Source organism: Anabrus simplex, chromosome 1 (assembly GCF_040414725.1).
Source record: "Anabrus simplex isolate iqAnaSimp1 chromosome 1, ASM4041472v1, whole genome shotgun sequence".
Taxonomy (NCBI): domain Eukaryota; kingdom Metazoa; phylum Arthropoda; class Insecta; order Orthoptera; family Tettigoniidae; genus Anabrus; species Anabrus simplex.
This window is the reverse complement of record NC_090265.1, coordinates 17,692,313-17,705,961: the sequence shown is the minus strand read 5'-3', so window position 1 is coordinate 17,705,961 and position 13,649 is coordinate 17,692,313. Positions and strand designations below refer to the sequence as shown.

The 13,649-nt window shown below is 39.3% G+C and overlaps 1 protein-coding gene across 1 annotated transcript in view; it reads right to left on the bottom strand.

Moving 5' to 3' along the window:
- The window catches only part of LOC136858052 (probable multidrug resistance-associated protein lethal(2)03659), a 327,592-nt gene that overhangs the window by 188,714 nt on the left and 125,229 nt on the right, over positions 1 to 13,649 (bottom strand). The window contains exon 11 of the mRNA XM_068229848.1: positions 5,949 to 6,132. Within this exon, the coding sequence (XP_068085949.1) occupies positions 5,949 to 6,132 (184 nt within the window). The remainder of the gene's footprint in view (positions 1 to 5,948; positions 6,133 to 13,649) is intronic.

Sequence of the window (13,649 nt, the reverse complement as noted above, 5' to 3'; positions counted from 1 at the left end):
TAAAGTAAAATTAAAATAGTCACAAGTTAAATCTCATTCTATTGCATAGAAAAATCACTTAACAGATAGTTGACTAGTGGAATAGTTCACATCACAGAATTAATCACGCCTGAAACTGCATATGTGTGTAGACGCAAGTATCCAAATTTCCTTTGATAATAAGTTAAAGCCAAAATAGGTGTCCTCGAGTTTCTACTGGGAGTTCAACAAAGTCTTAGATGGAGAATAAAACGCAATGAGCGTGTACTGAAGTCTGGAAATATACGAGAGAAAAGATATACGTCAGTTCTAAAGTATCTAATGAAGTGAGAGTCTAAGACTGCTTACCCCTTACGTTGGAAGAGAGGCGACTAGTCACCTTAGCCGCTTGAGGAGGTCAGGTAATCGTCTGCCCGCTACTACGTGTGTAGTAGGGGTGTGCTAGCATGGGCAGAGAGCAAGCCGGGAGGGGAGGGGTAGGCATAACCTTGAGAGCATTAGAAGTTGGCGGTGAAGTTGTGGCATAAGGAGTAGATAAGGCAAAAGCTGCTGATAAGATCGGAGGGATATTTAAAGGTTTTAAATTGAAAATTCTCATGCGATTTATATCAAAATTAGTAAGTAATTTGGGAACTTGTTCAATTATCAGACTGTTGTTCTCAGAAACATCATTCAAATTATTATTATTATTGTGCCATTTCACTGTTATAAGAAGTTCCAATAGAGTAAAATAATATATTATTATTGGTCCACCTTTTCAATACAAAATGAAAATTACATAGGGACTAGTTTCGACCTAGTAATAGGTCATCATCAGCCTGAAGTAAGTCAAAGATCGAAGAAAACATAAACAATGTAAACACAAGTACAGTCTCTTTAAAGGTACATACCAAGTGGGAAGTTGAGTAGAGATATATGAAAAATAATAACTCATCCAAATTGACGAAGCACTGAGCGGAATTTATGTAAAGTTCGGTGCGCCGTATATTATAAAAGACCACTGTGCACTAAATGATGCAATAAAGAAGAATAGTAGGTTGAATGCTGGCTTCTTCTTAGCTGTTGTATAATCGAAGAAATTTACGTCGTGTTTTATAAGGTATTGATAGACGTCAAAATACATGGATGTTGGAAGAAAGACAAAGATGGAGTCCAGGTCTCCGAGATTAATTAACGTCAAAATGTCTGACGATACCGCAAGCGAAAGCAAAGTATTTACCTGAGGCGCTAGAGAAAAGAATTTAGATCCAGAAAGCAGTGAAAAAGAACGAATGTGAAGATTGTTATTAACAATTATTATTGAAAAAAAAATAAGAAAACGAGATTGAATTGCTACTTCTAAATCAGAGTCGAAGACGGAAGCATCTACGTCAGAATTAAATTAATATTGTCTTAGGATTTCGCCACAAATGATCTTTGCTCCAATACGGCTGATGATGACCCCTAGATGGGTCGAAACTAGTACCATATAATTTTGTAATCTTGTGAATATATTGTATTGAAAAGGTGGAAACATTTAAGTTATTATTATTATTACTTATTAAAGAAGGTATCGACAAGAAATCATTTCAGCAACAAGGAGCAGATTTGTGGGAAGCTGCGTCGTAGATCAAGCAGAAGATTATTAATTTCGTTCCGCGAATTTTAAGATACGTGGAAACTCAAACATAAACTACGACAAGCTTACGTCACGGCAGTCTCTGCTGACGTATTACTCGATATCACCCAAGTTAAAGAAGTACAGAAGTGGGAATCCTATAATAACTCCTGGAAAGATAAAGGAGAAAAATCTGTTCATTTCAAGTCATAGAATTATACTACCCCAAGATTATTATTTGTCAAGTAGATCAACTCTTTCAAAGGAAGCAATCTTTCGTGTTCAGCAGATTATCACAGCTGTTCATGATGGCAATGCTAATTGATTCTGTTCATTATTCGATTCCAACTAGTCCAGAAATGAGCAAGATGTTCTAAGAAGATGATAGGCCAGACTCCCCAAATGGGTGCCGTCGGATGACGTTGCCTGCCGAGAGATGACTAAGCCCAGAGGAGAATTATGCCAGTATTTCCCATTCACCTGGGGATATAAAAGGAGGCGTGTCCCTATGTCCTGTCAGCTGGACATATGCCGACGACTGGAGCTGCTGAATTCAGATAAGTCTTACTTTTAAATTAGTGTAGTGATGTTTTACATTCGTATGTAAGTGTAATATGATTTGTTAAGTTGTTCCGTGCGAAATAAGGAAACGACGAAAGTGGTGTATTGAATTAGATCAAAGGTGGTTAGGTAATCTTCGTATATGAATGACAAATCCATGAATAGGTAGTCAATCAGTGATGAAAGCCTACGTTCGAGATGTGATCCATGTAGTGTGAAATACTGAGTTCGTTAAGGTGACAGTGAATTGTATACTATGTCAAAGAAAGACTTAGGTACGCGTGTACGTTGGTTATGACCAAAGAATGTCAAGTTAGGAACCAGCAGTAGGATATGCTTGCTAAATAGACAGAAGTGTTTACAATAATTTAAGGTTATGACGGAATTAAGGTCATAATGTCGTGAAATATGTCCATGAACCGTGATTAAAATAATAAATGCCACGATTAAATGGAGTGGATACGTATTTAGTAAAGGAGATGGGATATATGTTTGGAAGCATAATAATGATTATTTTAAGAGAAGTTGATATGAGATTGATAATTTAGAATGGTGGTAGTTATTGATTCTTCGCGAATATGAGCACGGTGATGTAGTAGTGGACTCAATGGTTTCAAGTTGAATTTTTACTAAGTGGAAATGAATATGCAGCATTTATATGTACTATTTCTATTACGAGCAAGCACGAGAAAGTTCATGTAAGATTGAAGTGACACCTGTTGGTTAGCGTGCATACTTGGTAGTACCAATGAAGTCTCAGTTAGGGGGATGAAACCGAACATATTCACTATGTCACAGATGTTTTCTAATTCTGATCTATTCTCCGGCGCAAGGAAATGTAGTAACTTCTTAGGCAACACCCTATCACTGATGGCTGACTGTAGGTGTATAAATTGTATCTTCGCACAATGCAGACCACATTAGCTAGTATACTTCAGAAGAAACTAGTAGAGTAGTTGTTAGAATATATAAAGTCGCACGTATGTTCAATTAAGATGATGAGAAGACTCAGAGTTTAGAATAGTATATGGAACTTTCTGGTACTTGTTGAACCATTTATTAAAATTACATTAATTTAAAAGAAGACTTATCAATATCGGCACATAAGAGAAACAAGAAGCATGAATATTCAGAATTGTAAACCAGTTGTTTGTAGAAATATTAGGGAGCTATCCTCCCAAGTTGACATTTATAGGTATCTATGGATATGTTGTGTGAAAGATAGGAATAATTATCTGTCAGCAGATTAATATGAGCTCCGAATGAGAGCCAGCAATTAACTCAAAAATTTCATAGGCAACAGAGGAGAATTCCAATTCATGAGATCTGGTTTTTGGCCAAAAATGCGTCCTGAATATCTTGAAACCACACTCAATCTACACTTTAGCTTGTAAGGTATCATATTGTAAATATTTTTCTTTGCTAGGGTGCACCCAAATATTTTAATTACCCACACAAGTTTTAATTATCCACACGTTGTAGTTACCCAAACATTTTTTAATTTTGTTGTTTCAGTCTATTAATTTTTAACTTTATTTCGATTTAATCATTTCTTTTAAAACCTAAGATGGTAAGTTCGACATCTTTGGACTTATAATTTTTAATTTGTTAATTACGAGCTGAATTATAGTAATGTTCAGTTAAATAATTGGTTGTACGGACTTCAATAATTTGCCGTATATTCCATGTTGCCCTTGATTTTGGGGTCAGTCAAGACTTAAGCACCTAGTGCAAGTGATTTCAATAGATTCATTTTTAAAAGGACTAACTCAAATAGCATTCCTTATAATGCACAGTGGGTGCCGGACGTGTCAATTACCGGTAGATTCAAGGTGAACGTCGTTTGCATGTATTTGTACCCGATACTGACGATTGAGATGGAAGGATACCATCCAACGCAGCATTATAGAAAGAAACCTGGACTGGGACAGAGTGTTGGAGGAGGAGTGGTGGAAAGACCGAAGAAAGTGGAGAGGAACCATATTTGCCCCTACCCGGCTACAGCTGGATAAAGGGAAATGATGATGATGATGATGATGACTGACATTTCTTCGATTTCTCCTTAAGCCAGAAATGAGGATGCGGTAACTGAAATATTGGTATGGAGAGATGTCAAGAGAGGAGGTAAAATGATTGATTATGCATTCGGGTAGAAGAAATAGATAGATTTAACAATTTAAGGCCATGCTCGTCAGAAATGGATGAGATAATCAAGTGATCGTGCAGTTTCCTCTATTAGAAATTCTTTAGGGAGGATAGCATAATGTTCGACCTTTTGGATTGAAACAAGTATGTAATAAATAAGACTTGTAAAACTTAAACCATTCGTTCAATGTGTATCGTAGCGTAGAGACTTAGATTTAAGTGGATGAATGCTGCAACATCTTGGTAGCGTAAGAAATTCAATAAGTATCGTATGAGAGTTGTTTCTATGTGTAATTTAAGATTTCTTTGGCTCCGTATGGCATGTCTTTCTCATATGCGGAACTCATAGCCCAAATGATAGATTATGTTAGTCAAAAGGATCGAAATTAAGCTAGCCTGGATCTTATGCGTCCTCTCAGGGAGCCGGGAACGGCGCATTATTATTATTATTATTATTATTATTATTATTATTATTATTATTATTATTATTATTAAAGTGTTGATCCAAAAAAAGTAGGTATTTTCGAATTCGGTCATTAAGCTGCTTTTGTTTATATATTTGATAATGTGAAGGTCCTAATCAATTGTAGTAAAATTGTGGCCAGAATCCCTCATAGCCGAGTATTTTTTATGCTTTAAGGCATTATAATGTACAGTGGGAAGAGTTACAAACTTTTTAAATGTAATGTGCGCAAATAAAATCACTGCAGTTTTTATGATATTTTAACACAAAAACGTAAAATTCCCATTCTTATATTAGGACCAAAACAGTAACAGGCAATCCTACGGCTTTATGTAAGTAAGGTGCAGCATCTATTCTGGCCTCGATAACATACAGTAATAGTATACGATAATATTAACATACTGAATTAGTGTTAAGAAGGAGAAGCTTCGATTCCTGTCCGAAAGCCCAGTGACTATACAGTGCCCCGAGGGAAGTGCCGAAACTTGTTCGGCGATACAGTCTAAAAAAAGTAAACAAAAATTATCTACCCCTGGACAAAACGTAGATGTTTTACAAGTACACATATTTGATGAAACTCGTTCCGTCTTCAAGTAGAGCTGTTGAAATGTGCTCTCTCTCCTTCCAATTATTGTCGCCACTCTCTGCTTTATGATTTCCGAGGATTCTCTAAACAATACCACCCGAATGTGATGCTTACGCGAATTTACCGACGATCGCTTTTCCAGTACGGTACAGTACTTGCTCTAATTATCGCAATGACGGGACGTTAACACCAAGATCCATACGTACGTCCTAGTTGTCCTTTCATGAGATACAGTTTCTTGAAAAATGCTTGAACGAGGATTTAGTGTTGACGGGACTGAAATTTCTGGACGGTTGATACGGGAAATCGTTTCTTCAAGGAACGGATAATGCAGGATTTTTACAATGTGATTTAATGAGGATGCTCGCGGGACCAAATAATTTAAATGAAAAATACGGGAAAACTTAGTTTCCAGGAACGTATAATCGAGGCTCTACACTTACATTGACAAATTTTAGGTCTGACACCTGCTGACTAACCACAGCAAAGAAACACATTCTGTGAGACCCGCAGAATCACTGCAGTCCGTACTGTCGCAGCAAAGGCAACTCACTAGTGCACCAGATTTAAAAAAAAGTAATCTGCAGAATCATGGGGATCTGGTAGGAACTACTCACATTGTTCAAGATGACGATATGGTCAGCCTCGCTCAGGAACTGCAGCTGATGGGTAACCAGTATTCTTGTCTTTCCCAGAAGGTAGCCGTTGATACACTCCTCGAACAGGTGTTTCCCTACGTGAACGTCCACGGCTGACAGAGGATCATCCAACAGGTAGATGTCCGCATCGCTGTACACTGCCCTGAAATAGAACATAATCTCTAGGACACAAGCAGAGAGTATCGTATACACACGGCTGGAATTTAGTGAAGACGAACTGGGATGCGTGCATTATTTGAAATAAAGCTGGCACTGCTTCACCTTAACTACTACAGGTTGGCTAGACACCCTGTTTCTCACAACTGTCATGCAGTTTGCATACCTTCCCCTGATAGTTGTTATCGGCTAGTTTCGCTGAAGTGTTGTAACACAGACCGAGGCCGGACAAAGCTATTCACTAGACGGAACTGAAGGTGACGCTCTATTGGAAGATGGCAATGACAAATATGATTCTTCCGGTGAAGACGATGAAGGTGAACATGGACAGAAGTATGAGAGTATGCAATTACTGCATTGACTTAATATGTTATTGCACACATTAACATTAAATAGATAAAAATTGTATATCACTTCCAGTTCTTTTTTTTTTGTGCTATTTAGGTGGAGTCCCAGAAGTTTTGCAACAGCATGTAAAGATTACAATATGTTTCTTAAAACAAATGTATATTTCATTCAGCTTTCGAGTACATAATGCAGGACAAGTTTTCTGTAGGGAAAAAACCCACTAATTAAACCCAATTTTCTTATCCTTTAATTATCTCTGTTAAAATTAGGATGCGTAGATTATTCCATGACATGGAGTATTCATGTATATAGTATTTAGAAGACCTTCGGGGGAGCCTGTTACCCCCTAGAGGGCGTGTCCTCAAGTGGTGGATAGGGGGACAATACAATTCAATACAGCTGGTTGAAATACCCAATACAACCCATGGACAAACAGGCAGCCCAATTCCTGGGGGCTTTAAATACTGGGACACCATCTCTCCAGGGGTCACAAATATGGAGGGCCAAGCCCTGGGTGTGGGTGAAGACCCCAACGGCATCAGTGGCGGAGAAGGCGGGCTTCAGTACGGCATCGGTGGCGGAAGAGGGAAACTTGTAGCATCTGTACTCCAGAAGAGTGGTTACAGAAGGCGTCTGTACTCCAGTGGAGCGGCCTAGAATAACACCTGGCAGTAGGTATAAAATGCCTTTGGGCCCCATCGTAATAGCCTATATATGGCATGGTACTAGGAAATCGACCTCAAAAAAGGTTAGAGCATCCCCTGCTTAAAGCGGCGTGCAGTTCTCAGGGTATTGGGGGAACTGTGAGAACATTAAGATGGCAATAGTAAATCTTATGACCCTGACGGGAAAGGCGGAGGAAGTAGTAGACTTCATGGAGTAGGTGGGGCTGAGTGAAGTGAGATGGAAAGGTAACGGAGTGGTGGCCGCTTAATGCAATACGATGTCTTTTCCTAAGAATTTCATGTGAAAAATCACGGGTCGTCTCGCATTCCCGACCAAAACAGTACTGAACATCACTGGCAGCTACCATGCTACTGCGCGCATACGAAACTCATGTGTGTCTTTATTATACATCGCTAAGCGCTCAAGCCAGCAAGAGAGACGTGTCTAGTGACAGCCAGTTTTACCTGATACTCGGTAGAAGTAACAGTTTTACAAACAGCAGGAATATTTTCTTGATGGATCATCGTAATGTAAACACTCGTAGAACAGGAATTACAGGCAAGTTTCGAACAGGTTCTCGTCAATATTATGATGCCAATTTTTAGTTACTGGTTATTAAACACAGGGAAATGAATAACTGTGCAGCTGGAAGAAAATAGGGCATAACTAAAGCCAATGTTTGGCACTGGCGTGAAGACAAACATCACTTACAAATGCTTACATACATACATATCCCACGTCGTTCCATCTTAAGCGATGGGTCGGCAAACGAGGCTTCTCCACCAGTTGTGGTCCCTGAACTTCTCTTCTTCTTCAATGCTTTCCAAAGTATGTCCTCTCTGTTGAATGTCAATCTTCACCATGTCCTTGTACCTGAGTCTTGGTCGCCCTCTTGGCCTTTTGTCTTCAAGTTTTAGTTCGTACATTTTTTTTTGGTAATCTGTTATCACCCATGCGTCGCATATGTTCATACCATCTCAGTCGCTGCACTGTTGTTTTGTCCTACAGTCTTACAACTTGAGCCTGCTTGCGGATTTCCTCATTACGGACTCTGTCCCTCCGTGTTTTGCCAATCATGCTACGGACAAATTTCATTTCTGCTGCCTGGATTCTACTAACATCTTTGTTTCTCATGGTCCATGTTTCACAACCATAGGTCAGGATTGGTACGTAATAAGTTTCATATATGACTCTCTTACATTTTGTTGGTATTTTCTTGTTCCATATTATGTCTTTAACTATTTTGTAAAAGTTGCTACCTGCCTGAATTCTGTGGGAAATTTCCTTATCTATAGAACCAGTATCAGAGATAACACTTCCAAGATATTTGAATTGATGGTTCATCTGTAGCTGTTTCCCCTCCATTTCAATGTGTCCCATTGATTGCCCGTATCTCTTCATGACCATAACCTCACTTTTCTCTTGGCTGAAGATAAGTCCATATTCTTTAGCAGATTCTGCCCAGAAGTTTATTTGTCCTTGAAGATCTTCTTTAAAGCCTCCCCCGCAAGCATATATCATCCGCGAACAATATAACTTTCATTTTCTTACCTTCAATGCGTACTCTACAAAAAAGACATTCAGGGACCCACAACAAGGCCGCTTTAAAGAAGTCAAAGATGTAACTGTGAGGTATGTGCATGAATAACACAAGGGTGGAATGGCCATACCATGAGATGTGATACGAATGTGTGCTCATAAAGTGGCGCAACAAAGAGGAATTGCCAGAACTTTCCAAGGCAGTGTCAGATGCCTCTAATGAAACTGATTAAGTGGTGGTGACGATCATTGTTTTGATGATGATGATGATGCTTGTTTTAAGGGGCCTAACATCGAAGGTCATCGGCCCAATCATTGTTTTAAGAGGAAGTGCAACTAGGCAACCATGCTCTATCTAGCAATAATCAGAGAGAAAAAATGGAACGGATCCAATACTTCGAAAAATGAAGGTTTCGGCCAAAGAAAGACAAGGGTCATGAAGAGCGTGAAAATTAAAGACTCCCCAGCCATTGGAACCTAATAGCTTTGGGGCTGAAATAGAACAAGAGTTGACCAAGGGAGGTCAGATAGGATAGATGAAAGTGAGGAGCCTGGCACAAGTAAGTGGAAGCATTGCCAGGACTCAGCTGAATGGCCCCGTGCTTGCCAACCCACGCTCCCAAGTTCTGAGGTCCCTTTTAGCACCTCTCATGACAGGCAGGGTCTATGTGGGTGTTACCATACTGCCCCCACCCACAGGAGGTAAAATGATTTAGAGAAGTAGGAAGAATTTACATGATACTTATGTGTTTATTTTCTTCTCAAATTAAATTTGAAATTTGTTATGAATAAAATGATTATTTCACTATGCCCTTTTTCTGTCCCATTAACTTTTTTGGGTGTTCAAGGGGTAGTGATGTGCAATCTATAACCTCTCCTACCCAAATGCCAACCTTGCCTCCATGCAGTGAACTAACCCATTTCCACAGACAAGGCTCTGGCGATTGAGTCATGGTGGGATAACCGTTACATCGAGTACAGAGGAAATTCTGTACTACAGCCAGTCCATGGTTGTACTTCCTTCAGGCTAGCAACCCATTGGAAAGACATTTGGTTGCTTTCAAGTTTTGCAAGAGAAAAAAAAAAAAAAAAACCTGTATGGTTTATAAAGATGACGAACTTGGCAAAGAAAAGGACAAAGATTGGAAGAAGAAAAATATTTTTAGATGTTCTACCTGGAATGTACAAGGTATCTCACACAAAGATGACCAGCTGGATGACATTCTCACAAAAAAGCACATTTTAATTGCGGCAATTTCAGAAACAAAATGAAAGCTTCAGGGATCAAAAGAGACAGTAAATTAATTACAGTTTTACAGTGGGTTTGACAGACTTACTAGAGCACAGGCGGGTGCACTGCTCATGGTACAAAAATGATTAAGATCAACAATTGATTGCTACACTTTTTGGAATGAAAGGATTATCCAATTAAGATTAAAACTATCCCGAAGTTATCTTACAGTTATAGGGGTATACGCTCCAGTGGAGGGCAATTTAACAGAAAGTGATGGCTTCTATAATGATCTGCAAAAGACAGTCAATACAATTAACAAACAAAATATGCTACTATTACTGGGAGACTTCAATGCTAGAGTTGATAATGAGAAAATTCCGAATAACATCGGAATCCATAGAGAAACAACCCGTAATAACAATGGAAAAAAATTAATAGATTTCACTGTCTTCAACCAGTTAAAGATCTTTTTTTTTTTTTTTTTTTTTTGCTAGGGGCTTTACGTCGCACCGACACAGATAGGTCTTATGGCGACGATGGGATAGGAAAGGCCTAGGAGTTGGAAGGAAGCGGCCGTGGCCTTAATTAAGGTACAGCCCCAGCATTTGCCTGGTGTGAAAATGGGAAACCACGGAAAACCATCTTCAGGGCTGCCGATAGTGGGATTCGAACCTACTATCTCCCGGATGCAAGCTCACAGCCGCGCGCCTCTACGCGCACGGCCAACTCGCCCGGTCAGTTAAAGATCATGAACAAAATGTTCCCACATAAGGACAACGACAAGTACACGTAAATTGGCAGTCTATCGAGGCCCTGAATTGGAAACTGATCACTATCTATTAGTAGCACCTATTCATCCGAGGCCTAGATGGTATAAAAGAAACAAACAAACAACACAAGAAATTAAAACTTCTTACAAGGTTAACGTATTAAAGAGACCCCAATATAAAATGGCTGTACCAGAAGAGACTTAATAATCTTACACAGATGACACCAGTTAGTGACAATGTGGGAATGGAGTGGTCTAATTTGTGTTCAATTTTAAAGCATTCAGCTTTTGAGAGTTCGGGAGTTAAGGAAAAATGGCACAGCAAAAAGGGGTTTAAGAATTGGGATGAAGAAATTGAAAAAGTTATTTCAGGCAAAAGAAATGCTTAAAAAATTTTTTTGTCAACTAGTAAATTAGAAGATAAAATAGGGTATCACCACAAGAGAGCAATAGCAAAAAGAGAAGTACGGAAAAAACACAGAAAGAAATGGGAAAACTTTGCTTCACACCTGGAGACTGATATAACAAGACCACAACCACAGACCTATGAAATACTCAAGAAAATGAATAACGATGTAAAAGAAGACATACACATTAATGCAATACCTCTAACGGAGTGGCTCATTTATTTTTGGAACCTTTGGAGGGGTTCAAATATTGAGCCATTTCTTCTGCCAACATCACTTAACAAGTCTTCGGTAACCATTACACTCGAAGAACTGGAGCTAGTACTCAGAAAACTTACATACATACATACATTATCATTATAGACTGTTATGCCTTTCAGCGTTCAGTCTGCAACCCACTGAGAATTTACTAAACATCGCCACAATCCTCGATTTGCAACTAGTGTTGTGGCCTCATTTAGTTCTATACCTCTTATCATTAAATCGTTAGAAACAGAGTCTAACCATCGTCGTCTTGGTCTCCCTCTACTTCTCTTACCCTCCATAACAGAGTCCATTATTCTCCTAGGTAACCTATCCTCCTCCATTCGCCTCACATGACCCCACCACCGAAGCCGGTTTATGCGTACAGCTTCATCCATCGAGTTCATTCCTAAATTAGCCTTTATCTCCTCATTCCGAGTTCCCTCCTGCCATTGTTCCCACCTGTTTGTACCAGCAATCATTCTTGCTACTTTCATGTCTGTTACTTCTAACTTATGAATAAGATATCCTGAGTCCACCCAGCTTTTGCTCCCGTAAAGCAAAGTTCGTCTGAAAACAGACTGATGTAAAGATAGTTTCGTCTGGGAGCTGACTTCCTTCTTACAGAATACTGTTGATCGCAACTGTGAGCTCACTGCATTAGCTTTACTACACCTTGATTCAATCTCACTTACTATATTACCATCCTGGGAAAACACACAACCTAAATACTTGAAATTATCGACCTGTTCTAGCTTTGTATCACCAATCTGACATTCAATTCTGTTGGATTTCTTACCTACTGACATCAATTTAGTCTTCGAGAGGCTAATTTTCATACCATACTCATTGCACCTATTTTCAAGTTCCAAGATGTTAGACTGCAGGCTTTCGGCAAAGTCTGCCATTAAGACCAAGTCGTCAGCATAGGCCAAACTATTTACTACATTTCCACCTAACTGAATCTCTCCCTGCCATTTTATACCTTTCAGCATATGATCCATGTAAACTACAAACAGCAAAGGTGAAAGATTACAGCCTTGTCTAACTCCTGTAAGTACTCTGAACCAAGAACTCATTCTACCATCAATTCTCACTGAAGCCCAATTGTCAACATAAATGCCTTTGATTGATTTTAATAATCTACCTTTAATTCCATAGTCCCCCAGTATAGCGAACATCTTTTCCCTCGGTATCCTGTCATATGCTTTCTCTAGATCTACAAAACATAAACACAACTGCCTATTCCTCTCGTAGCATTTTTCAATTACCTGGCGCATACTGAAAATCTGATCCTGACAGCCTCTCTGTGGTCTGAAACCACACTGGTTTTCATCCAACTTCCTCTCAACAACTGATCGCACCCTCCCTTCCAAGATGCCTGTGAATACTTTGCCTGGTATACTAATCAATGAGATACCTCGATAGTTGTTGCAATCCTTCCTGTTCCCTTGCTTATAGATAGGTGCAATTACTGCTTTTGTCCAATCTGAAGGTACCTTACCAACACTCCCCGCTAATTTGACTACTCTATGAAGCCATTTCATCCCTGCCTTCCCACTACACTTCACCATTTCAGGTCTAATTTCCTCTATTCCTGCTGCCTTATGACAATGGAGTTTATTTACTATCCTTTCCACTTCCTCAAGCATAATTTCACCAACATCATTTTCCTCCTCCCCATGAGCTTGACTGTTTGCAACACCACCATGATGATTTCCTTTTACATTGAGAAGATGTTCAAAATATTCCCTCCACCTCTCCAGTGATTCCCTGGGATCTGTTATGAGTTCACCTGAATTACTCAAAACACTGTTCATTTCCTTTTTCCCTCCCTTCCTAAGATTCTTTATTACTGTCCAGAAAGGTTTCCCTGCTGCTTGACCTAGCCTTTCCAGGTTATTACCAAAATCTTCCCACGACTTCTTTTTGGATTCAACAACTATTTGTTTCGCTCTGTTTCTTTCATCTACATACAAATCCCTGTCTGCCTCGGCCCTTGTTTGGAGCCATTTCTGATAAGCCTTCTTTTTACGTTTACAGGCTGCTCTCACTTCATCATTCCACCAAGATGTTCGCCTTTTCCCATCTTTACACACAGCTGTTCCTAGGCATTCCCTTGCTGTTTCTACTACAGCATCCCTGTATGCCACCCATTCACTTTCTATATCCTGAACCTGCTTACTGTCTACTGTTCGAAACTTCTCACTAATCATATCCATGTACTTCTGTCTAATTTCCTCGTCCTGGAGATTTTCTACCCTTATTCGTTTGCAGACAGATTTCACTTTCTCTAC